Here is a 19,950-nt window from a genome sequence, read left to right as displayed (position 1 = left end):
TGTGGTATAGGCCATAGCCCTGTACTCTGCTTCTGCACTACTTCTTGCCACCACTGTTTGCTTCTTGCTCTTCCAAGTTACAAGATTGCCACCCAGGAAGGTACAATACCCTGTGGTTGACCTCCTGTCTGATATAGAGCCAGCCCAATCAGCATCTGTGTACCCTACTATCTCAAGAGTTCCTCCCTTTTGGTATAACAAACCATGACCTGGAGCACCCTTTAGGTACCTAACAATTTTCAGAACAACTTCCCAGTGAGGAACCCGGGGATGTTGCATAAACTGACTCACCACACTCACAGCAAATGATATATTTGGTCGGGTAATGGTCAGGTAGTTCAACTTTCCCACCAACCTTCTGTATCTTCCAGGATCATCAAACTCTTCACCTGCATCCACACTTAGCTTGGCATTGAGTTCCATAGGAGTCTCTGTTGGTTTAGCACCTAACAACCCTGTTTCTTCAAGTAGATCAAGAACATATTTCCACTGATCTTTTGTATTGAAGTGGTCCTGTAAGAATTTTTTTAGCCTGTCAATTCCATTGTTGTCACTTCCAGTTATGACAATATCATCCACATACACGACTAGCAAGATTTTTTCATCTTTTGAGTTATAGCTAAACATAGAATGATCAACCTGACACTGTTTCATCCCAAAGGCCTTCACCACTTCACTGAATCTGCCGAACCATGCACGAGGAGATTGTTTCAGTCCATAGATTGCCTTTTTGAGCCTGCACACCTTACCAGCCTCCCCCTGAGCAACAAACCCTGGTGGTTGCTCCATATACACCTCCTCAACAAGATCACCATGTAGGAAGGCATTTTTTATGTCAAGTTGTAAGAGAGGCCAATCATACATAGTAGCCAATGAGATCAACACCCGAACTGAACCAATTTTAGCCACAGGAGAGAATGTCTCCATATAGTCCACACCATATAACTGAGAATAGCCCTTGGCCACTAACCGTGCCTTCAATCGTTCCACACTGCCATCAGGAAGATGCTTCACTGTATAGACCCATTTACACCCAACAGTGTGCTTACCAGGAGGAAGGGTGGTGAGTTCCCACGTATGATTATGTTGTAGAGCAGAGAGTTCTTCTTCCATGGCTTGCCGCCACCCTGGAGAAATAAGGGCTTCCTGTACAGTCTTGGGAATGGGAACCGATGAAAGTAATGATATAAACTTGCAATGAGAAGCAAAAATGTGAGCAGCGGAAACATAGTCTGAAATGGGATGAGAAGTACAAGTACGTTTACCTTTCCGCAAAGCAATAGGGAGATGAAGATCTGAGGGATAAGGAGCAGTAGCAGGATCTGTCGACGGGTGCTGAAGTGGAGGAGGAGCCGAAGCACTTTTGCGGGTATAACTTGAGTAATTGGCGGCCTCTCTGTACTAACAGGCATATGATGTGCCTCTGCAGTAGGAGTGGGAGTAACGGGAAGGGGGTCCACAACCGGAACAGGAAGAGGAACCACAGAGGGAGAAGAAGAGACCCCAGCATCGGAGAAAAAAGGAACTGATTCAAAGAAGGTGACATTAGGGCACACAAACGATTTATGAAACTTAGGGTTATAACACTTGTACCCTTTCTGAATCCTTGAGTATCCAAGAAAAATACACTTCGTAGCTCGAGCATCTAGCTTGTCTACTCCAGGCCCCAAGTGTTGAACAAAACAAACACAACCAAAGACTCTTGGGGTGAGAGGAAAGGGAGACAAAGTGGGGAACAACACGGAGAAAGGGGATTGACTTCCAAGGATTGACATGGGCATCCGATTTATCAAAAAACAGGATGTAAGAACAGCATCACTCCAAAAGTGCTTTGGGACATGCATATTGATCATCAAGGACCGAGTAGTTTCAAGAAGATGTCTATTTTCCCGTTCAGTTACACCGTTTTGTTGCGGGGTGTAGGCACAAGAAGTTTGATGAATTATTCCATGATGTTCTAGGTATTGCTGAAATGATGAGGAGATATATTCTTTGGCATTATCAGGGCGAAGTATTTTCATATGAACACCAAATTGAGTGCGTATTTCAGCATGAAATTTCTGAAAAATAGAGAACAATTCACTACGGTCTTTCATAAGATAGATCCATGTCATCCTTGAAAAGTCATCAACAAAGATTACAAAATACTTAAACCCATTGTACGACACCACTTTAACTGGACCCCATACATCATAATGAACTAAAACAAAAGAACTTGAGACACGACTATCAAGTCTTGGACTAAATGAGACTCGATGATGTTTTCCCAACTGACATGACTCACAATCTAATGATGAAAGATGACTCAAGGAAGGAACTAGCAACTTCAAAGTCTTGAGAGAGGGATGACCAAGTCTGCAGTGCCATTGGAGAGGAGTAAGCCACTAGAGGGCCACCACCATCAAGGTAATACAAACCACCGGCTTCATGCCCTCCACCAATCTTCGTCCCCGTCTTGAGATCCTGAAACACACAAGAAGAAGGGTAGAAGGTTACAGAACAATTAAGGGACTTGGTTAATCTGCTAACAAACATAAGGTTAAAAGGGAACTTAGGAACATATAAAACAGATGCTAAAGACAATGAGGAGAGATCAACATCACCAACACCACAAATAGGAGATGTAGAACCATTAGCAAGTGTAACTGTCTGAGATGTGGAGGTGCGAGAAAGGGAAGAAAATACATCAGGAGTCCCAGACATATGGTCCGAGGCTCCAGAATCAATGATCCAGGGTGAGGCTTTGGAAGCTAGACAAGTCATACCTGAATGGGCAAGTGTAGCTGTGTTCTGCTGAGATGGTTGAAGAAACTGCTCATATAGTGCCCGTGGTACACTCACCATTTCCTGCCCGGAAGCACAAGTGGGTGTGGAGGGGGTTGGGGCAGTTTGCTGGCTTTCAGTAATTGTGCTACTACCCTTAGATGTAACACAGTTAGCCCAAGTGTTAGGTGGACCACGCAAATCATAGCAGAAATTAACTGTGTGTCCCTCTAAGCCACAATGTGTACATTTTCTCTGAGCATTACCCCTTCCTTTTCCACGGCCTCCCCTTGACTCACGGCCTCCAGTCCGGCCACTGGCCCGGTTAAACATGTGTCCACCACGGTTGCTTGGAGGGCCACTGCTGCCACCACCACTTCTACTTCCATGACCACTCCCTTTAGTCACTACCAAACCAGATCTATCAGAGAAGGAAGAATGTTCCACCGGCTCAATGGATGTCCTCTTAAGACGGGCAAAAACTTCTTCAAGTGAGGGGAGAGCTGATCCCCCCAATATCTGTGCTCTGACAGGCTCATACTCGGCCTTCAAGCCCACAAGAAACCTAGTCACATCAAGTTGTTCACATTGCTGTTGTTGGATCTGGACATCTGATGTTAGAGGGTGATACACATTTAGCTCATTGCGGATGTTCCTCAAACTTGCATAATACTCTTCTAAGCTTTGACTTCCTTGCTTCAAATTGAAGTACTCTTGGTATAACTGATATACCCTAGTTGTGTTGTCTTGTCCAGCGTACAACTTTTTAGCATGACCCCAAATCTCTTTGGCTGTATCTAGGAACATGAAGTTCACACTAATCTTTGGTTTCATGTTGTTCCAAAGCCATGTCATTATTTGTGCATCATCTTGTTCCCAATCACTGAACCCAGGAGAATCAGAGGAAGGTTTCTCCTCCCTCACATGTTTTACTTTCCTCTTGGCCTTCAAGAACACCTCCACAGATTTTGCCCATGGTACATAGTTCTCACCATTCAACTTGATAGATGTCATTTGAACACTTAGATAATCTGAAGAAAGCATGATGCCTGTTTTGTTGTCATTCCCAACTACAGTTGAAGCCATCTCAATTAGTTCTCCTTTGAATATACACCACAATCTCACACTTGTCACAAGACTTATCTCACTTATGATACCACCAACCCACTTTCTTCAACTGCACATTACACACTACACTCTAAAGCTGAAATCATTCAGTCAACACATCAAACACTTGGACTGCACACTGCAGGACCATTTACCACCAACACACCACTACTGAAATTACTCAGTCATTTCATCGAAAACTTGTTCTTCATACTGCAGAACTGATTACACACAAGGTCTAGGGGTTCACTTTTAAGCATTTAGAATCATAGATATGTCAGCCACCACAACACAATCAACACCACACCACTGCTGTCATGGACATCAGCAGTCTACTACTCTTCTTTCAGCAGACATGCGAGTAAGAAAACACAAAAAAAAAAACATGACTGATATGTGTATCAGTTTCACCCAGCACCACAACAACTAACTTTTGAAGCACACAAAAAAAATCAGCATTCACAGTCCATTTCTGAACACACGACAGCAGTGTCCATACCTGTATACGCCCAGCCCTCTTCGTACACTGAATAGAGGGGCTAGTATACCACTTAAACGACCACAACAGCACCGGCCAGAGGCATTCTCACCTCTAGGCCCTCAAAACGGCAACTCCTTTTCAGCCCTTTATCGAGTCTTCAATCAGATCAGCTGTAGGATGATGAAACCTACTGTGAAGATGGCGGCGAACCCAGGAAGACGACAACAGCAAGAAAAAGAACACGAGACCTTAATGCTCTGATACCATGTGAATAAACCCTAGTTGTTTCTAGGTCAAAGTAGAGAAGAAGACAGAAGAAAGAGAAGAGAAAGAAGAAGAAGGAGAGGAGAAGAGTGTTCGGCCAGACTAGAAGAGAGGATGTTCAAAAGTCACTCTCCTAGCCGACCCACTTGACTTTTATTCATAAAACTTAAGTTACAAGAAAGACAATTTTGTCCCTCATAGAAGATGGGACACATAACTTAAACTCAGATACAATAGACATTTCACTTTCAATAAGATACACCAGAATGACCAAAATACCCCTGACTCGAGCATTCTAACAAGGACCAAGCACATTGAGGTGGACAAACACTTCATAAGGGAAAAATTGGAAAAAAGGGAAATTTGCATCCCTTATGTCAACTCCAAGGAACAACTTGCTGATGTCCTCACAAAGGGGCTTCCATACTCGCGACACAATGAGTTATGTGACAAGTTGGGTATGATAGACATATTCAGCCCAACTTGGGTATGATAGACATATTCAGCCCAACTTGAGGGGGAGTGTTGTAAGGCTTATTTAATTGTTACTTTATAGTTGCTGTTAGTAGGCTGACTTCTTAAGATACTGTCAGTTAGTTACTTGTCTTTTTTTATTAGTTTGGTTCTAGGGTGTGCCACCAGGGGCATACTTGTAATTTCTATTCTTTTTTTTATTAAGTTAATATAAATAGAAAACTGGTGGCTGCCAGTAGGATCTTTTTCCTCTCAATCGTATCTCCCTTTTTTCTTCTCTTTCTCTCTCTCCCTTTCTCTCCCACTCTCCATGAATCATTACAACTTTAAATAGAACTGATTGGAAAAACAGGATTCGTGTAGTTGACCCCATATAATTGAGATAAGGCATGGATGATGATGATGATGAAATAAGAATGAAAAGAGTTGATTGTCCACTCTTATTTTCTCAACAAACATTGTGCTCCTTTTCTTATCTTATCCTCTTTTCTTCTCACATCTTTTCCTCTTTCTTTGTTTTTCTTCCTAAATTAAATCAAGAAAATACAACTGCTAGGTATGGGCACAGTTTACTCATATGTGCATCGGTTGACGTGATAAGTTAGTATATATTATAGGATAAGAGAAGGCACTAGATCTGAAGGATCTAAAATATGGACAACCAATGTAGAAAACACTATGGTTATATTCCTCGTTGATAAGTTCCATTCAACCTCATCTTCATAAGGACTACTTATGGATGAATCAAGAGATTTGCAATAGCATCTCTAACAAATATTCCTAAGCAGTCAATGTAGAAAACGTATGTCAAATGCTTATTCAAGTGAATAGTCTTAAACAGGAGGAGACACCATTGTCTCTTTACTTTCCTACTTTGAAACCTTTTTGGCAAGAAACTGATCACCTTGTGTCTGTTCAATGGGAATGTTCAAAGGATGATGAATTGTATGAGAAATTAGTAGATCATAATAGAACTTTTGAATTCTTGCAAGGTTAAACTCAGTATGACATTACATGATAGCATATGTAGAGTTATGAAAAGCCAGTTTGTCTCAAGCATATGCATTAGCTTAAGGAGAAGAAAGCAAGAAACGTGCTCTGTGACCACAGGCACCACTTACTTCTCCTTATTGTATCTCATTACTTATAGAGCCATTTTAAATTGAACTTTGTCTCATTAAAGGTCGTCACCCACTACTGGTTTTCTCCAATATCTAAGCACCTTCAAGACTTCAACTTCAATCTTTCTCAATCCTAGTACCATCAATCTCTTCTCTAGACATGCTAGAACCATCCTAAATCAATTCTCCCATCACAGGCTTTCTTTCCTCTATAATCTACAAATTTCATTACTTCTCCATTCAATTCTTTGCAGATCTAGTTTTGATAACTTTCTCAATAACAGTGTTACAAGAATCCAATAGTAGTCTAAGTTCATTTAGTACACACACACTTTAGATTTTATAATTGATGTGATTGTGGTGCAGCTACTTCTGATTTTCTAGGCAATTTTTTTGGATGGAGTTTTGAGGTTTTGCATCAAATATTAAACAATATACCATGGAAAATTCATAATGCAAAATAATGTAAATGGAGACTCCCTCCCTTAGTTTCAAACAGCATTAAGGCTCATGAAATCCAGGATGACCAATTCAAAGCTTTCCCTCAGTTAAGTTGGAGAAGAGAAACTGGGAAAATTTTCAGACTTCCTTTGCAAGTTCTTTACATACCTGTAGATCTAAATGGAATAGCTTTTACTTACTTTTTCAATTTGAAGTGAAACTCTCTATCCTTATCCACTGTAGTTTCTCTAAATTAAGATGATATATGGTACTAAAGGTAAAAGGTTATTAGTCAATTCAATAGTACCTGAAAGTAATCAATCATAATTTGTGAGTGTTCACCAAGCTTCCCTCCATATATAACTCGACCTCCTCGTTTCATCAAAAGTAGCTGCATCAAAATCACATTCCTTTTACAGAAGGTAATGCATCATTTCATTCATAAACAGAGAATCCCTGCCCAAAAAATGTACAAGGCAAGAGTCCTCTATACAGCAACACCACAATCACAACAACAATAATAATAATATAGGGATAGAAAACATATTAAGGTGCTCATTAACCTCATCAAATGCTTCAAATATATCAATACTTGGTTGATGTATGGTGCAAACCACTGTTCTTCCAGTATCAACAGTATTACGAACAGTACGCATCACAATAGCAGCTGATCGAGCATCTAACCCAGATGTAGGTTCGTCCATGAAAATAATGGAAGGATTCGCAACAAGTTCCACTGCTATTGTTAGGCGTTTTCTTTGTTCAGTTGATAAGCCACTACTCCCAGGCAAACCAACCAAAGCTTGCCTTAGATTATCAAGCTCTACTAATGACATCACTTCTTCAACAAACTCCTAAAGTAGATAACAATGGATTAATTTCAAGAAAAAATTGAAATAAGCATATATAATTATAGAAAGGTTTTTCAGAGACTAACACGTTTCTTCTCTTTGCTGACTTCTTTTGGAAGGCGAAGAGATGAAGAGAACAATAGGGACTCCTCAACTGTAACTTGAGGAGAATGAATATCATTTTGCTCAACATATCCTGCAATTCTCGCAAAAGTACTTTGTTCTTTTGGGTATCCTGATATCCTAATATCCCCTTCAATGTACCCACCAGTTTTCCTGCCTGCAAGCACATCCATTAATGTGGTCTTCCCTGCTCCACTTGAACCAACTAATGCAGTAAGAACACCTGGTGAGAATACTCCACTGACATATGACAAGAGTTGCAACTTCTTTTCTGGAATACCTTTTGAAACCATTTCCTATAATGAAAGAAATACTGAGTGAAATGTATTGACTAGAGATAAAAGAAAGTAAAGCTACCATACAGATTTACCTTTGGCATGTCAACAAAGTAATTAACATTATGAAATGTCATTTCTAGTGGTTGAAATGGAAGGATCATTCCCTTCTTTGAAGTTTTATGTTGAGCAGATGGAGACTCTGAATTAGATATCTGACTTATAACTGCAATTATCAATGATCATTACTGTAAAAATAATTTACTAAAGAAAATCTAGTAAGCAATTCAGAGATGAAAATCCAACAAGAAACTAGTAGCTGTAGCAGTAAAGTTGAAGTATAATTATGCAAATTTCAAAGAAGGTGCACTAACCACAGTCATCACCAAAACTATCTTCTCTGGCATCCAATGGAATCACAGCCTGGACCTTTGTCAGAGCTGTAAATAAATAATCACATACTATTGCTGTGAGAAAAAGTGATATATAAAGAAATGCACCAACAAAGCATGAACTATTTGCAAACGTACGGTTAAGGTAGGTCAAAGCAAGGGTTGCCAAATTATTGAAGAGCACTGAATAAGCCAACAAAACCCCAACTCCAATCCAATACCAGTAGCTTGCAGTGGGTAGAGCATGTGAATGAAGAACATTATATCCAACTGTAAAATTTCCATATGTAGATTTCTGACAAGAATGGAAACAAAAGTTGTATATTTGATTTCAGCTGTCTAAAATACAAAAGTATTCAGGACATATTCTGATGATTGAGTCCTTATGAGATATGTCAAAATGTGAAGCTATATAGATCTAACAAAAATCCAAGTATGCAAGTCCTAAAGAGAACCTTCATCCATCTTGAGGCCAAAAATTCATTAACTGAAATTGCACGTTGCCCATATGATAATGGTGATAACCAGAAAGCCCAAATCCACCATGGCTTGATCCTTGCTGGAGAGACAAACCACTTAATGGTTAAAAGAAAACGTGAAAACATTATTGTTCAACTTGTCAAAAAAAATGGTTAACCCAACCTTTTGGAAGGATAAATCCTCCTAATAAGAATATCACTAGTAAAGAAGCAGATCCAAATGTATTAGCAATGATAATATCCCGTGAAACAGCCGCCATCATACGGAAGAGGCCCAATGCCATTTGGTGTACTGAAAATAGGACGAACATAAACCGGAAAAACCTAGAAATATTTGACAGTTGATAAGTATCAATAATATGCAACGACTATAATCTTAAGGTTGGCAAAGAAAAATTACCTTTCAGTACCGGGGGCAAAGCCAACAGTGAAATATACAACACAAGACCACACAGCAGCTTCAAGGACTGAGTAAGGGACACGCAATATCCAACTAGGAATGGACCATGCCCAAGCAGGATGAAAGAAGTTATCTCTTTGTTTATAGAAAACTGGTAGTCGAGATATTGTAATTGGTAACTCAGAAAACCCATTGAACATTATGTGCACCAGGCCAAAAAACAAGCAAGAAAGATAAAGGTTTCCATTGATCTCATCTGTAGAATGTATTCTTGTTCTTAGAAATATTGTGCATGTGACAAATCCAATAAAAGCAACCTGTAAGGATATGTAAATGACATTAATAACACTCAGAAAATTCAAAACAAAGTCTAAAACAGTTGTGAGCTCATTCCTTCCATTGTTTCTATCCCTGGTCGCAGTGTTTTGTTGTCTAGATCCTTCCTTTGGCAACCCCATTTGTATCCTTTGTTTTCCTCTTTTTTCTTATTAATGCATTTGTTTAATCAGTTAATTATGAAATACATGAAAGGAAAAGACAGCAATTCACTGAGCAGTGGCACTCTAGCAGGCACAAACAGACAATACATTTTACAAATTACAAGTGACTAATATTCTTCTATATAGAAAACCAGAGGCAAAAATATGGCAAGGTAAAAGCATACTTGGCATGTTCTAAAGATATAGAGGAACCGGTGTCTGCTGATCAATAGAAGTTCTCGTGTGAAGCATGCTTTGAAAAGTTCCCACTTTGTTATAGCATACTTGCTATAGGCAAGTGCTGAAGGAAGACTCTTACTTTTATCATATGGAACTGAAATGGTGGCCTTCACACTCCTTCCAAATTCAGAATTTCGGAATGCATCTGCAATTTTTGAAACAGGAAGAAATCTGTATGGTTTTGAAGGATCAGCCCAATACTGTGCTTGATCCTTTCTCGAGGTAACCTGGAGATAAAACATATTAGTTAAGGCAGAGGTGACTTAGAATTTAGAAAAAAGTTAGGTTATTGATCATAAATAGCAGTACCTCTTGAAGAAAATCAGCAACCCCTTTACGAGGTGGCAATTGAAAGCCTAATGATTGAAAGAAATCTAATGCTTGTACTCGAGGGCCATGATAAACAATCTGTCCTTCAGATAAAAGTATTAGGTCATCAAACAAACTGAATGTCTCAGGGGCAGGCTGAAGAAGGGCCATCAGAACAGTGCCCTCCATTTTCTGAACAAAGTTTTGTATACATTTTACAATTTGATACGTTGTAGAACTATCGAGTCCAGTAGATATTTCATCCATAAATAAGGTTTTCCTTGGTCCAACAATCATTTCTCCTGAAATTAGAAAACAACCATAGAAAATTTAATCAACATATTCCTGAAGGAAAATTACTACTATGTTTAAGCTCTGAAATGTAGACATTAGCATACCTTTTACATGATGGGTATGGATATAATAAAAACACAAACGTAACCCCTAATGTATAAAACATGCCAACAGTTTCCCTCTTACAATACATGGAAGGATACACTTTTAGTGAATAGCAACATTTTTTATTCGCAACTCAGAAAAAATTATTAATTTGCAATAGAAATGTTTGAGATATACAACTAAAGTATGCCAAGCACCACAAGAGATTTTAGGCTAGCCTTGCTACCTAACCCATTATTGTTCCTTACTTTTGTTTACGTTTTACTTCACATATTTACTTCCAATTTTCCTAGGGATAATCTCCCAATACAATCGAGTCCTTGACTCCTTGTTTTGACAGTGCATATGCCATTTAGTTGGATGAACTTTTAGTGAAGGTTCAAAGTAGCACCCATCCTCTAGCTAGTTGTCTTACTTCCCTCCAAATGATTCAATATTGCCAAGGTCTGGACTGTTGTCCTTGAGACACTGAACTGTTACAACTGAATCCTGTTCCACCATAAAATAGTTAAAGGAATGCCTCAACCCCTGGAGCACTACAAGCAGTTGAGTTCATCCCTAACTAAATTCCTTAGTCTATTGGTCCAGAATATGGTGCTATTGATTTGCTTCAACACAACTTCTAGACATTGCTCCTATGATTTAAATTCCTAGGTTTCTCATGTTTCACCCATCAAAATTCAACTTAATTCAGTTGACTGGAGGAGGTGTCCAAGCGCAAGGGTTCAGGTTTCCGGTTTCAATAATATCTTCCTCTCCAAGGAAGGTGTGAGTGAACAGGAAGATTTTCTTCAACGGTGTTTGGTTGCTTCTTTCTCGGGTGTCTGCCCAAAACCAGGAGAGGTAGAGAACTGGGCAGCTCTCTCTTGGAGAAATTTGAAGAAACCAACTGCTAGGAGGTTGGGAGGAAACAAGTGTTTGCTTGTTTTATCCTTCGAGACTGAAGCTATCGAAGCATTGCACATTAAAGGCAGAAAATTGGTTTCGGTAGGTGGTGGTTTTGCGTCTTCGGAATACCTCAGCATGCATGGTGTCCGGCAGTTTTCAAAGAGATTGGGGATGCAGTAGGAGGCTTCATTGTTGTAGAACCTTCAAACCTCGATTGGAGTAACTTGAGAGTCCCTACATCTGTTAATATGGAGCAAAGCTGTTAAAGACATTCCCAAATCTATAGTTAATTGTGAGAATGTAAGGTTCTTGCCCAGGATTAATGTTGTGGAGGATGCGGCTTTTTTGGTTGATTACAAAGCTCGGTTTTGTCCTTTTCAAAGCTCTGTTTCACCGACTCCTGTTCCACTCACTCATTTTCATGTCAATTCTCATATGGCACCGTCAAGAGACCAAGCAAGGCCTATTCTTGGTGGTAACAACATGTGTGGCAACCAGCAACCTCTCATGGAGGGACGTGGGAGCAGAGCCAACCGCAAACAACGATGGTGGCGTCCCAGAAGAAGGAACAAAAGACCAAAGTTTCCTAATACTACTAGTGGAGGAGCTCTTGGGACTCATTTGTTAGATGTTATGTCGCCAACGGCAGCAATTGTCCATACTCCAGAGAGAGACCTCCAAATCGTCCCGATCCCTTTGGCAAGCAGTACTGTTTCTTTGGTGTCCTATTCAAATTTCAAACAAGCACCGCGCCATGTTTGACTTTTAAGCATGTTAGATCGATTAATATGAAGTCTGAAGTCTAAGCAAAAACACCTCCGAAAAAGTTAAGAAAGCATTCAGTCGAAAATTTGCTTTTTCACATTTGCAGATATATCTGAATATAGTGATATGAATATAGTGGAGTTATTCGGTAATTTAAATGTTGTAATGTTCTGAAAATTGTGTATCCCTTTATTTAAAAAAACGGTAATGATTAAAATACACATTAAAAGAGTAATAAAAAAGATTATTATTATAAAAATAATAAATTTTAAAAAAATAAAATTAATAAATAAGTATAAAATATAATAATATTAATAGTACTAATAAAAAATCATGTAAGATATCAATTTTGCCTTTATTATTTAAAAAACATAAAATATAAAAAATTTATTAACCAATAAATAAAAAATATTAAATATACTATTAAGGATAACTAAAATATGGCAACTATTTTAATAAAATAATTAAACACCCTGAAATAAATACAAAACATTATTAAATGGTAAATCAATAAATGAAAATGATAAAAAAATTGTAAGTTAAATTAATAAAAAGATCATCTTAATTTCTTTATAGAAAAATATTAAAATTATAAAGAAAGAGAAAAAAAGAAAAAAATATATAAATATATAAATAAAAAGATTAAAATGGAGTTTAATGACGTGAAGAAGGAAAACAAGTTGGGGTTCAATCATTTTTTATTAATATTTGATAGGGGTACACATAAGAGATTACTTTTTCTCTCAAAAAAGCTATTGCTTTCGTTTTCAAAGTGGGCACATCTACTCTTCTCCTCCCCTTCCCATCTCTCTATTTGTTTTACCTGTGTATCTTATTCTCCCTCCTCCTCTTGCTTTTTATTGTTTTTTTTCCAACCTTCATATCCCTGTTACAGAAATGACAATCCTGGTTTGCTCCACTATTCATCATAGTGAAAATGAAAAAGAAGAAGAAGAAGGATGGGTATTTTAGAAAACAAAATATGGTCCGCTACCTCTGAGTGTATTCGGAGGAAATGGACTCATTGAATGAGCCGGGGGAAATTTCAGATTTCAGATGATGAATTCAAGGGTGCTGCCAAACAACCTCGAAACACCAAAGAGTAAAAATTCTTGTGTTCGAAGGTCGATTCAACACTACCAAACACCACCTATGTGGGACCACCTATCTAGATCCGTATCTGGGTTTCTATTTTTACCCAGACCCACTTGCAAAATCTGTCCCTTTTACTTCTCCCTTTACTACGGAGATTGTGCCTATGAGTAACACTCCCTCTACTCTGTTTTTGCCCAGACCCACTTGTAATCTTGTATTTCGTCAGTGCATACTTGTGCTTATACCATTCAAACAGTCTCTTGCATGAAAAATCACATAAATACAGAGATATTTTCGATGCAAGGTTGTAAAGGTTGTTGGTTGACGAAATCAAACTCATTCCTAAGGTTTTATCCCATTGGGAAAAGTGTGGAAGAGGCTATTTATCAATTAAAAGCTGAGTTTACATTTCACCCCACAAGGGGGTGCCCCACAGTACATTGTTGCCATGTATTGAGAATATCTTTCGATAATGACATCATTGATTCTGATACTATCATCGGGAGATATTCCAATACACGGCAGGATATACCGTGGGACATTGTGGGGGCGCAGATCTGAACACTTAAAAACTCAAGGGAGAATCTCTCCAATATTCCACTTCGGCCAATTGTTGCGGCCCCTATATTCCTAGCAGCCAGGGTCACTGGGTCAAGGAAAAGACTACCATGGAAGTAGACTCGGTAACGATTATATCTTCCTTTGTCTTCTTGTGGGATGATGGAGCACCCAGTTGAGGTTGGTACTGAATAAGCAGAAATTTCAATTATGGGTCTTGAGAGTGTTGCTCAATTTCAAAATAGTGTGGACCTCCTTGTGGAGCAAGCTTTCTTGGTGTGTCTTTCGATGGAGTTCAAGAAGAACAACTTCCACAGACAGCTTAGATTATCTACCTAGGTGTAGAAGGTCTAGGAAAGTTAAGTAGCCAAGCAAATTTTCCATCCATTTGCTACCCAAGCCATTATGTGAATAATGAAAATACTAAAAACAAGGAAAGAATACATGGAGAAATATACCAGTTTTTCAATACCTACATCAATTTCAGAATTTATGCATGAAGGGAATATAAAATTTTGGTGTTTTTAGTAGGGCTGTAATTGGATTAGATTCAGAAGGGATGCAGTTGCATCCGCATCCCCATCCAGTTAGCAAGCCTCTAGATCCATACCCTCTTCTTATTATCATATTGATTTGGATTTAATTCACAACTATCTTATTGTGTTTAAAATGACCAATAAAATTAATAAAATTTTAGAAAAATTATTTTTTTAATTTACATATATTTATAATAAAAGTATATAAATATTAATATTAAATTTATCAATTATAAACTTTGCATAATTATGCATAATATATATACATAAAATAATAATTTTTTATTGAACTCAGATTTTTATCGGATCAGATGGGATTAAATCTGCATCCAATTCAATTATTAATTAGAGGCAAGTTCTAACATCTAAATCTAAGATAATTAGATTCAGAGTTGAATCGGGTGTTAAACTTTTAGAGTCCATTGACAGTCCTAGCTTTTATGAGTTGTTAAATTCATATTTAGTATGTGGGTGTCTTAAAGAATACGATTTTAAATCTTCTAGGAAAATACTTTTATTAGTAAAAATCAAATTTTCTATTTATGGTAAGTTTCATACTTATTGTTTATAACAGTTTTTGTAATGACTATTTATAGTACAATTCATGATTTACTATTTTTAATAATTTCTGGTTTCTTTACATTTAGTTTTAGTAGGATTACTATTAAGTCATTGGAGTTGTTTTAGCATTTTAGGAGTTAGAGTCCTTGTTTAAGTATCCCTATAGGTTATCTATGAGTTTGTCATAGTTGTAAAACAACTAGAACTACAAATAAAGTCATTGTAATTAAAAAAGAAGAGTTGATATGATTTAATAAAGTTTGGTTTAATGAATTTTGTTGCTGCAAGTTTTTCTTTTTGACTATTCTCACTTCTTCCAATTGATACATCTCTTTATTCTTTACTCTAACCGCAAAAGATGTTTCTCTTTCTTCCTAATCTCTTCCTCATCTTTTGGTGGACAGAAATCTGTCTATTTACTCCTTAACCTATATTTTTTATGCATATCACCCAATGGATTTCATTCACCTTAAAAATCCCACCACCAAATCTAAAAGTTGTAAGAGTTCCTACCTGTCCCATATGCCATAACTTGTTTGTATCGAATGCAAATCCCCAAAGCAACTTACCTAATAGTGAGTTTCTATTCTCCCAGACCTAACCCTTTATCCTGTAGTCTTTTGCAAACAATGTTCCAATTGGTTAGATGAGACTCTTTTGGCTCTCCTGGTTCACAAAGGTAGTCCTTTGTGATTTTTCTAACTTTTTTTCCCAACAACAGAATTATGAATATATAAAAGGATTTTCATTGGGGTCCCAATGATTGTAAATTTGTGGAATATTCGAAGTTTCCAAACTAAAGAGAAGAAAGGTGGTGAATAATTGATTATATGATTCACGTGCACAAATGGTTGTAGAATTCATAAAGCAGAATTTCCTTGCTTCGTTAAGATGATAGGAGATGGTTGTACATAACAGATAGGAGGCACAAACTGTTACCAGTTGTAACTCTCTTTCTTTGACCACCTGAAACGCCTCTGATCATGTCATTGCCAACTATTGTTTCTGAACATACATCAAGGCCAAGGACTTTCAAGATGTAATCAGTTGAAAGACTATGCTTCTTGCCACCAACTGATGATGCCTGTGCAATAGATTTCAGAGAAGTTATAAACTTACAAATATACTATACTAATAAAATGAGTGAAAAGGATTAGAAAGAAGGGTTTATATGGAAACCTTCATAAATGCATCAATTTCTGGACATGGGCGTATGCCCTTTTCCTTCTCTAGTCTGGCCAGATCTTCCAAATATCCTAAAGATTTTGGAGAAACCATCAAGAATACTTCAGTTAGTCTAAAAATGGTATAACTTAGCAGTTATGGGTTTCTCTGGAAAAAAGAAGAAAAAACAGTTAAGGTCATAATTCTGAAACAAGTTAAATACTAAAAATTAAAACCCTATTTGACAGCAGATCTCAACCAAACAATTAATCCAGACATATCGGCTTCCAAAGCGTCTTCATATAATATATCAAACACATGTTAGTACTCAAGGGTAGAAAAATCTATACCTTGAAACAATGTTTAAAATATCGATACGCTCAATATGCCGGTATGGACGTATCGGGCAAATTGATACAGCTTTTCACATGCTTTTTTTTTTATTTTTTTTTCACAACTGGTTCAGGAGGGGCAATTTAGGGCTCCTCTACCCCCTGAACTGGTCAGACCCCCGATACACTTACTGTAGGGGTGTATCGGAGAGCTCCTGGAACAATAAGTATCGGCCAATACGGACTGATATATATTGACACTTTGAACATTGCCTTCAGATATAACAATGTAAAAGAAATAGTTCTCAATGTCAGTGACATTCTTTAGAATACATTATCATATCTGACTATAAAAGTATTGAAAGAAAGTTAGGACATAAATTCCGAACACTGTGAAAATGATAACGTTATTATTGAGCATATGGGCCAAATACATTTTAATTTGATGCTTGGGAGGGATACAATTTGCAGGTCTTTTTGTTTTTGTTTCTTAGTGTCCATAACATACATGATGTAGGTGTGTGTATCTGGATATCTGCAAAGCTGTATATGCCAATCAGGTCAAACATGCAAGAGCTTTAAGATACAATTTCCGACAATTCTTTAATTTAGATTATTTGTTTAGGTAATATCCTGGTATCATATCTTCTCGAAGACGAGAGTTCAAGAAGAGCGTCCGGTCTTGCCTCGAGTTATGCTAAGGAGCAGTTCTCACAGTGAACTGTAGACCAATCTTGAAGAAAAATAAGAAAGAATAATTTCATTCAATAGTCATTCAAGGACATGAAAGGTTCTTAAATAATTAAGAGGAATTCGGATCCGCTACTCACCAGATGTTCCCATTTCTCTATCCATAAGACATGACAATTGTATATTGAAATATCTTCCTTATCATTTATGGGGGATGTTCTCAACACATAGTGGTGGTGCTCTGTGGCTATGGATATAGGAACAACTTACGAGTAGCAGATCCTGAGTCATTAATAGGCATGTATATCGTTATAACGGATGCCTGCAAAAAAGTAAACTCGGATGAGCTCCCGCACCCCACAGCCCATCCCCCTCATGCATTGGCACTTCCCCATATACGTGAGTTGTTCCCAATTCATGGGAGGGATGGGCAGTAGGGGTGTCAGTGGGGTGCGATCCGTGGGAAGCTGCCACATTGTACATGACGTGTGCATGCATGCAAAATAGAAGGGATGTGCACTATGCAAATTAGGTTGGGGTGTTCGGGGTTGATTTGATTCGGTTGTAAACTATTTGGTCAATTGAACCAACGTGCTCAGGTTGAAGAGTTAGGTCACTCAAAATTGGTCAATCATTAGTGAAAACTGGCAAACTCAGATTGTATCGATTGGATTGGTTATTGATTTGGTCGATCGGTTTAAAACATTTAAACTTAAAATTAAATTTAAATTTAAAAATTTATAATAATATTATTAAAAATTAAATAAAAATAAATTTATAATATAAAATATTTTAAACTAAAAATTTCTATATTTTCATATTAAAAATTTAAAATTTAAAATTTAAAATATAAAATATTAATATATATCTATAATCTATGAAATCAGTTAGATTTTGATTGAACAGTATTGATATCGGAAGGTTTGTCTTTTGGGCAACAGTGTTGACCCTGTATGCACAAATAGGACAAGCCTTTCGTTACGTGCATACAGGGTCTCCAGGTCACCTGGCATTGGTCAACACTCGATCAATAACTTTCAAACCAAACACAGCCTTAGTCTTCACTATTCAGTTCATGACACACGAATTCCAAATAAAGATTCACACCTTATTAAGGTAGTTATTTCCAGCCTCGCACGGCTCACTGGAAATTTTTGGGCTTGGTCCTGGGCCCACTGCAATATATATTAATATATGTTTCATATTATATATAAATGTTATAAAATATCACATATAATATTTTATATTATATATTTTATACATATTATATATCATATAGTTCAAAATATTATATATGTTTTAAAAAATTTAATTAATAACTTAGGCCCAAAGCCTGGCCCATAATCACCCCTACACCTTATGCACGGAAAACTGACGTGTTCACTCTTCATTGGAGTAAAGCTCGTCGTAATTGAATACCTTTGTTTGAATTTTGCAACAGATGTGGAGTCCCTCTCTTAAATTAAGGGGAGGTTTATCAGTGAAGTTCGTGCTCAACGCTCATCAGGGTGTTTAGTTTTTTGGATGAAACTATCCCCGTATAAAACAAATATTTCTAAATGTATTGACAATTATTTAGTTGCATTAATTAATTGTTTAATTGTATTGGAAATTAATATGTAAGCTATTTTAATACTAATTTGTTTATTTTAGATATTTTATCTATTTTTTAAATGCATTGTTAATTATTTTAAAATTATTTTCTTGCGCTAAACTTTTGTTTCAACATTATTTTATTAGTTAATTACTATTTTCAGAATTTCAGTAATTTTTATTTACAGTTATTATTATTTAATTATGCTTTATTGATTCATATTATTTAGTTATCTTGTTAATTGTTTTAATTATGTCATATTATCTGGTATTTTTTATATTTTTAATTAATCAACTGTTTAGTTTCAGTTATTTTAGTATTAATTTTTATTTTATTTATTTCTATTGGTTTCTAAATATATTGGTGTATTGTTAATCATTTTCCAATTCAAGATTCATATGAAAGGTAGGTGGTCTTTTCTCCAAAGAGGTTTAGGTTTTCTTCCCCATAGGCTATTTAAGTGGATATTTTGAATCTGTTTTTAAACTAGTAAATATGTATATGCATTTGCATGTAGTAATATCTCTAATAAGATAAAATTATTTATAATGCATAGACAGTTTCTAAAATGAGAGTAAATGATATATATGCCCTCTTTATGCTCTATTATATGTTTAGACAAAAAGAATAGAAAATGTCCAATGAAAAATTTAGAAAAAAAGAACATTCACTCTTTTATAAGTAATATAAATATAGATTTATAATCCTGTTTTTACTTTTGTTCTGTGTCGTTGCAGCTGCATAACTTCGGTGCTGTGTATCATGTTTCTTCTGGGTTGAATGAAATCGCGTAATCCTAACTGGTGATTCTTATTGATTTCATTCTTTCAATACCAATAAGCATAATATAAATAATAACAAGCATCTAATATTATTCAAACCGCATGCATCAGAATTGCAACTAAAAAAAATATTCACATTGCCAGAGAAATAGATGATACAAGTAAAATTCTACGACAAAAGTGCAAGGCTTCAGCGAATTCGGATCTGGTCCTAACAGGCAATTGCGGCCGTACATCGGGTACATCTAACCATTTAGGAAGATGTTCCTAGTACACCGGCTGCAATGGCTTGTCAGGACTAGATCCGAACGCGGCTTCAGCACAACAAAGAGAAGTCGTAAAATTGTATGCATTTAAGTGCAAAGACAGAATGCCTTTTGGAAGTAA

The 19,950-nt window shown here is 36.8% G+C and overlaps 1 protein-coding gene across 1 annotated transcript in view; it reads right to left on the bottom strand.

Moving 5' to 3' along the window:
* LOC104595019 (ABC transporter G family member 31-like) overlaps nucleotides 1–19,950 on the bottom strand; it is a 73,545-nt gene that overhangs the window by 47,871 nt on the left and 5,724 nt on the right. Inside the window, exons 6-18 of the mRNA XM_088897743.1 lie at nucleotides 16,181–16,257; nucleotides 15,941–16,085; nucleotides 10,200–10,501; nucleotides 9,836–10,117; nucleotides 9,172–9,488; nucleotides 8,935–9,095; nucleotides 8,748–8,851; nucleotides 8,431–8,587; nucleotides 8,275–8,340; nucleotides 7,996–8,126; nucleotides 7,589–7,921; nucleotides 7,215–7,505; nucleotides 6,959–7,042 (exon numbers count right to left, since the gene is read on the bottom strand). Coding sequence (XP_088753869.1) covers nucleotides 6,959–7,042; nucleotides 7,215–7,505; nucleotides 7,589–7,921; nucleotides 7,996–8,126; nucleotides 8,275–8,340; nucleotides 8,431–8,587; nucleotides 8,748–8,851; nucleotides 8,935–9,095; nucleotides 9,172–9,488; nucleotides 9,836–10,117; nucleotides 10,200–10,501; nucleotides 15,941–16,085; nucleotides 16,181–16,257 — 2,450 coding nt within the window. The remainder of the gene's footprint in view (nucleotides 1–6,958; nucleotides 7,043–7,214; nucleotides 7,506–7,588; nucleotides 7,922–7,995; nucleotides 8,127–8,274; nucleotides 8,341–8,430; nucleotides 8,588–8,747; nucleotides 8,852–8,934; nucleotides 9,096–9,171; nucleotides 9,489–9,835; nucleotides 10,118–10,199; nucleotides 10,502–15,940; nucleotides 16,086–16,180; nucleotides 16,258–19,950) is intronic.

This window comes from Nelumbo nucifera, chromosome 2 (genome assembly GCF_055504915.1).
Source record: "Nelumbo nucifera cultivar China Antique chromosome 2, China Antique-T2T, whole genome shotgun sequence".
Classification (NCBI taxonomy): Eukaryota; Viridiplantae; Streptophyta; class Magnoliopsida; order Proteales; family Nelumbonaceae; genus Nelumbo; species Nelumbo nucifera.
This window is presented reverse-complemented; position numbering and strand designations above follow the sequence as displayed.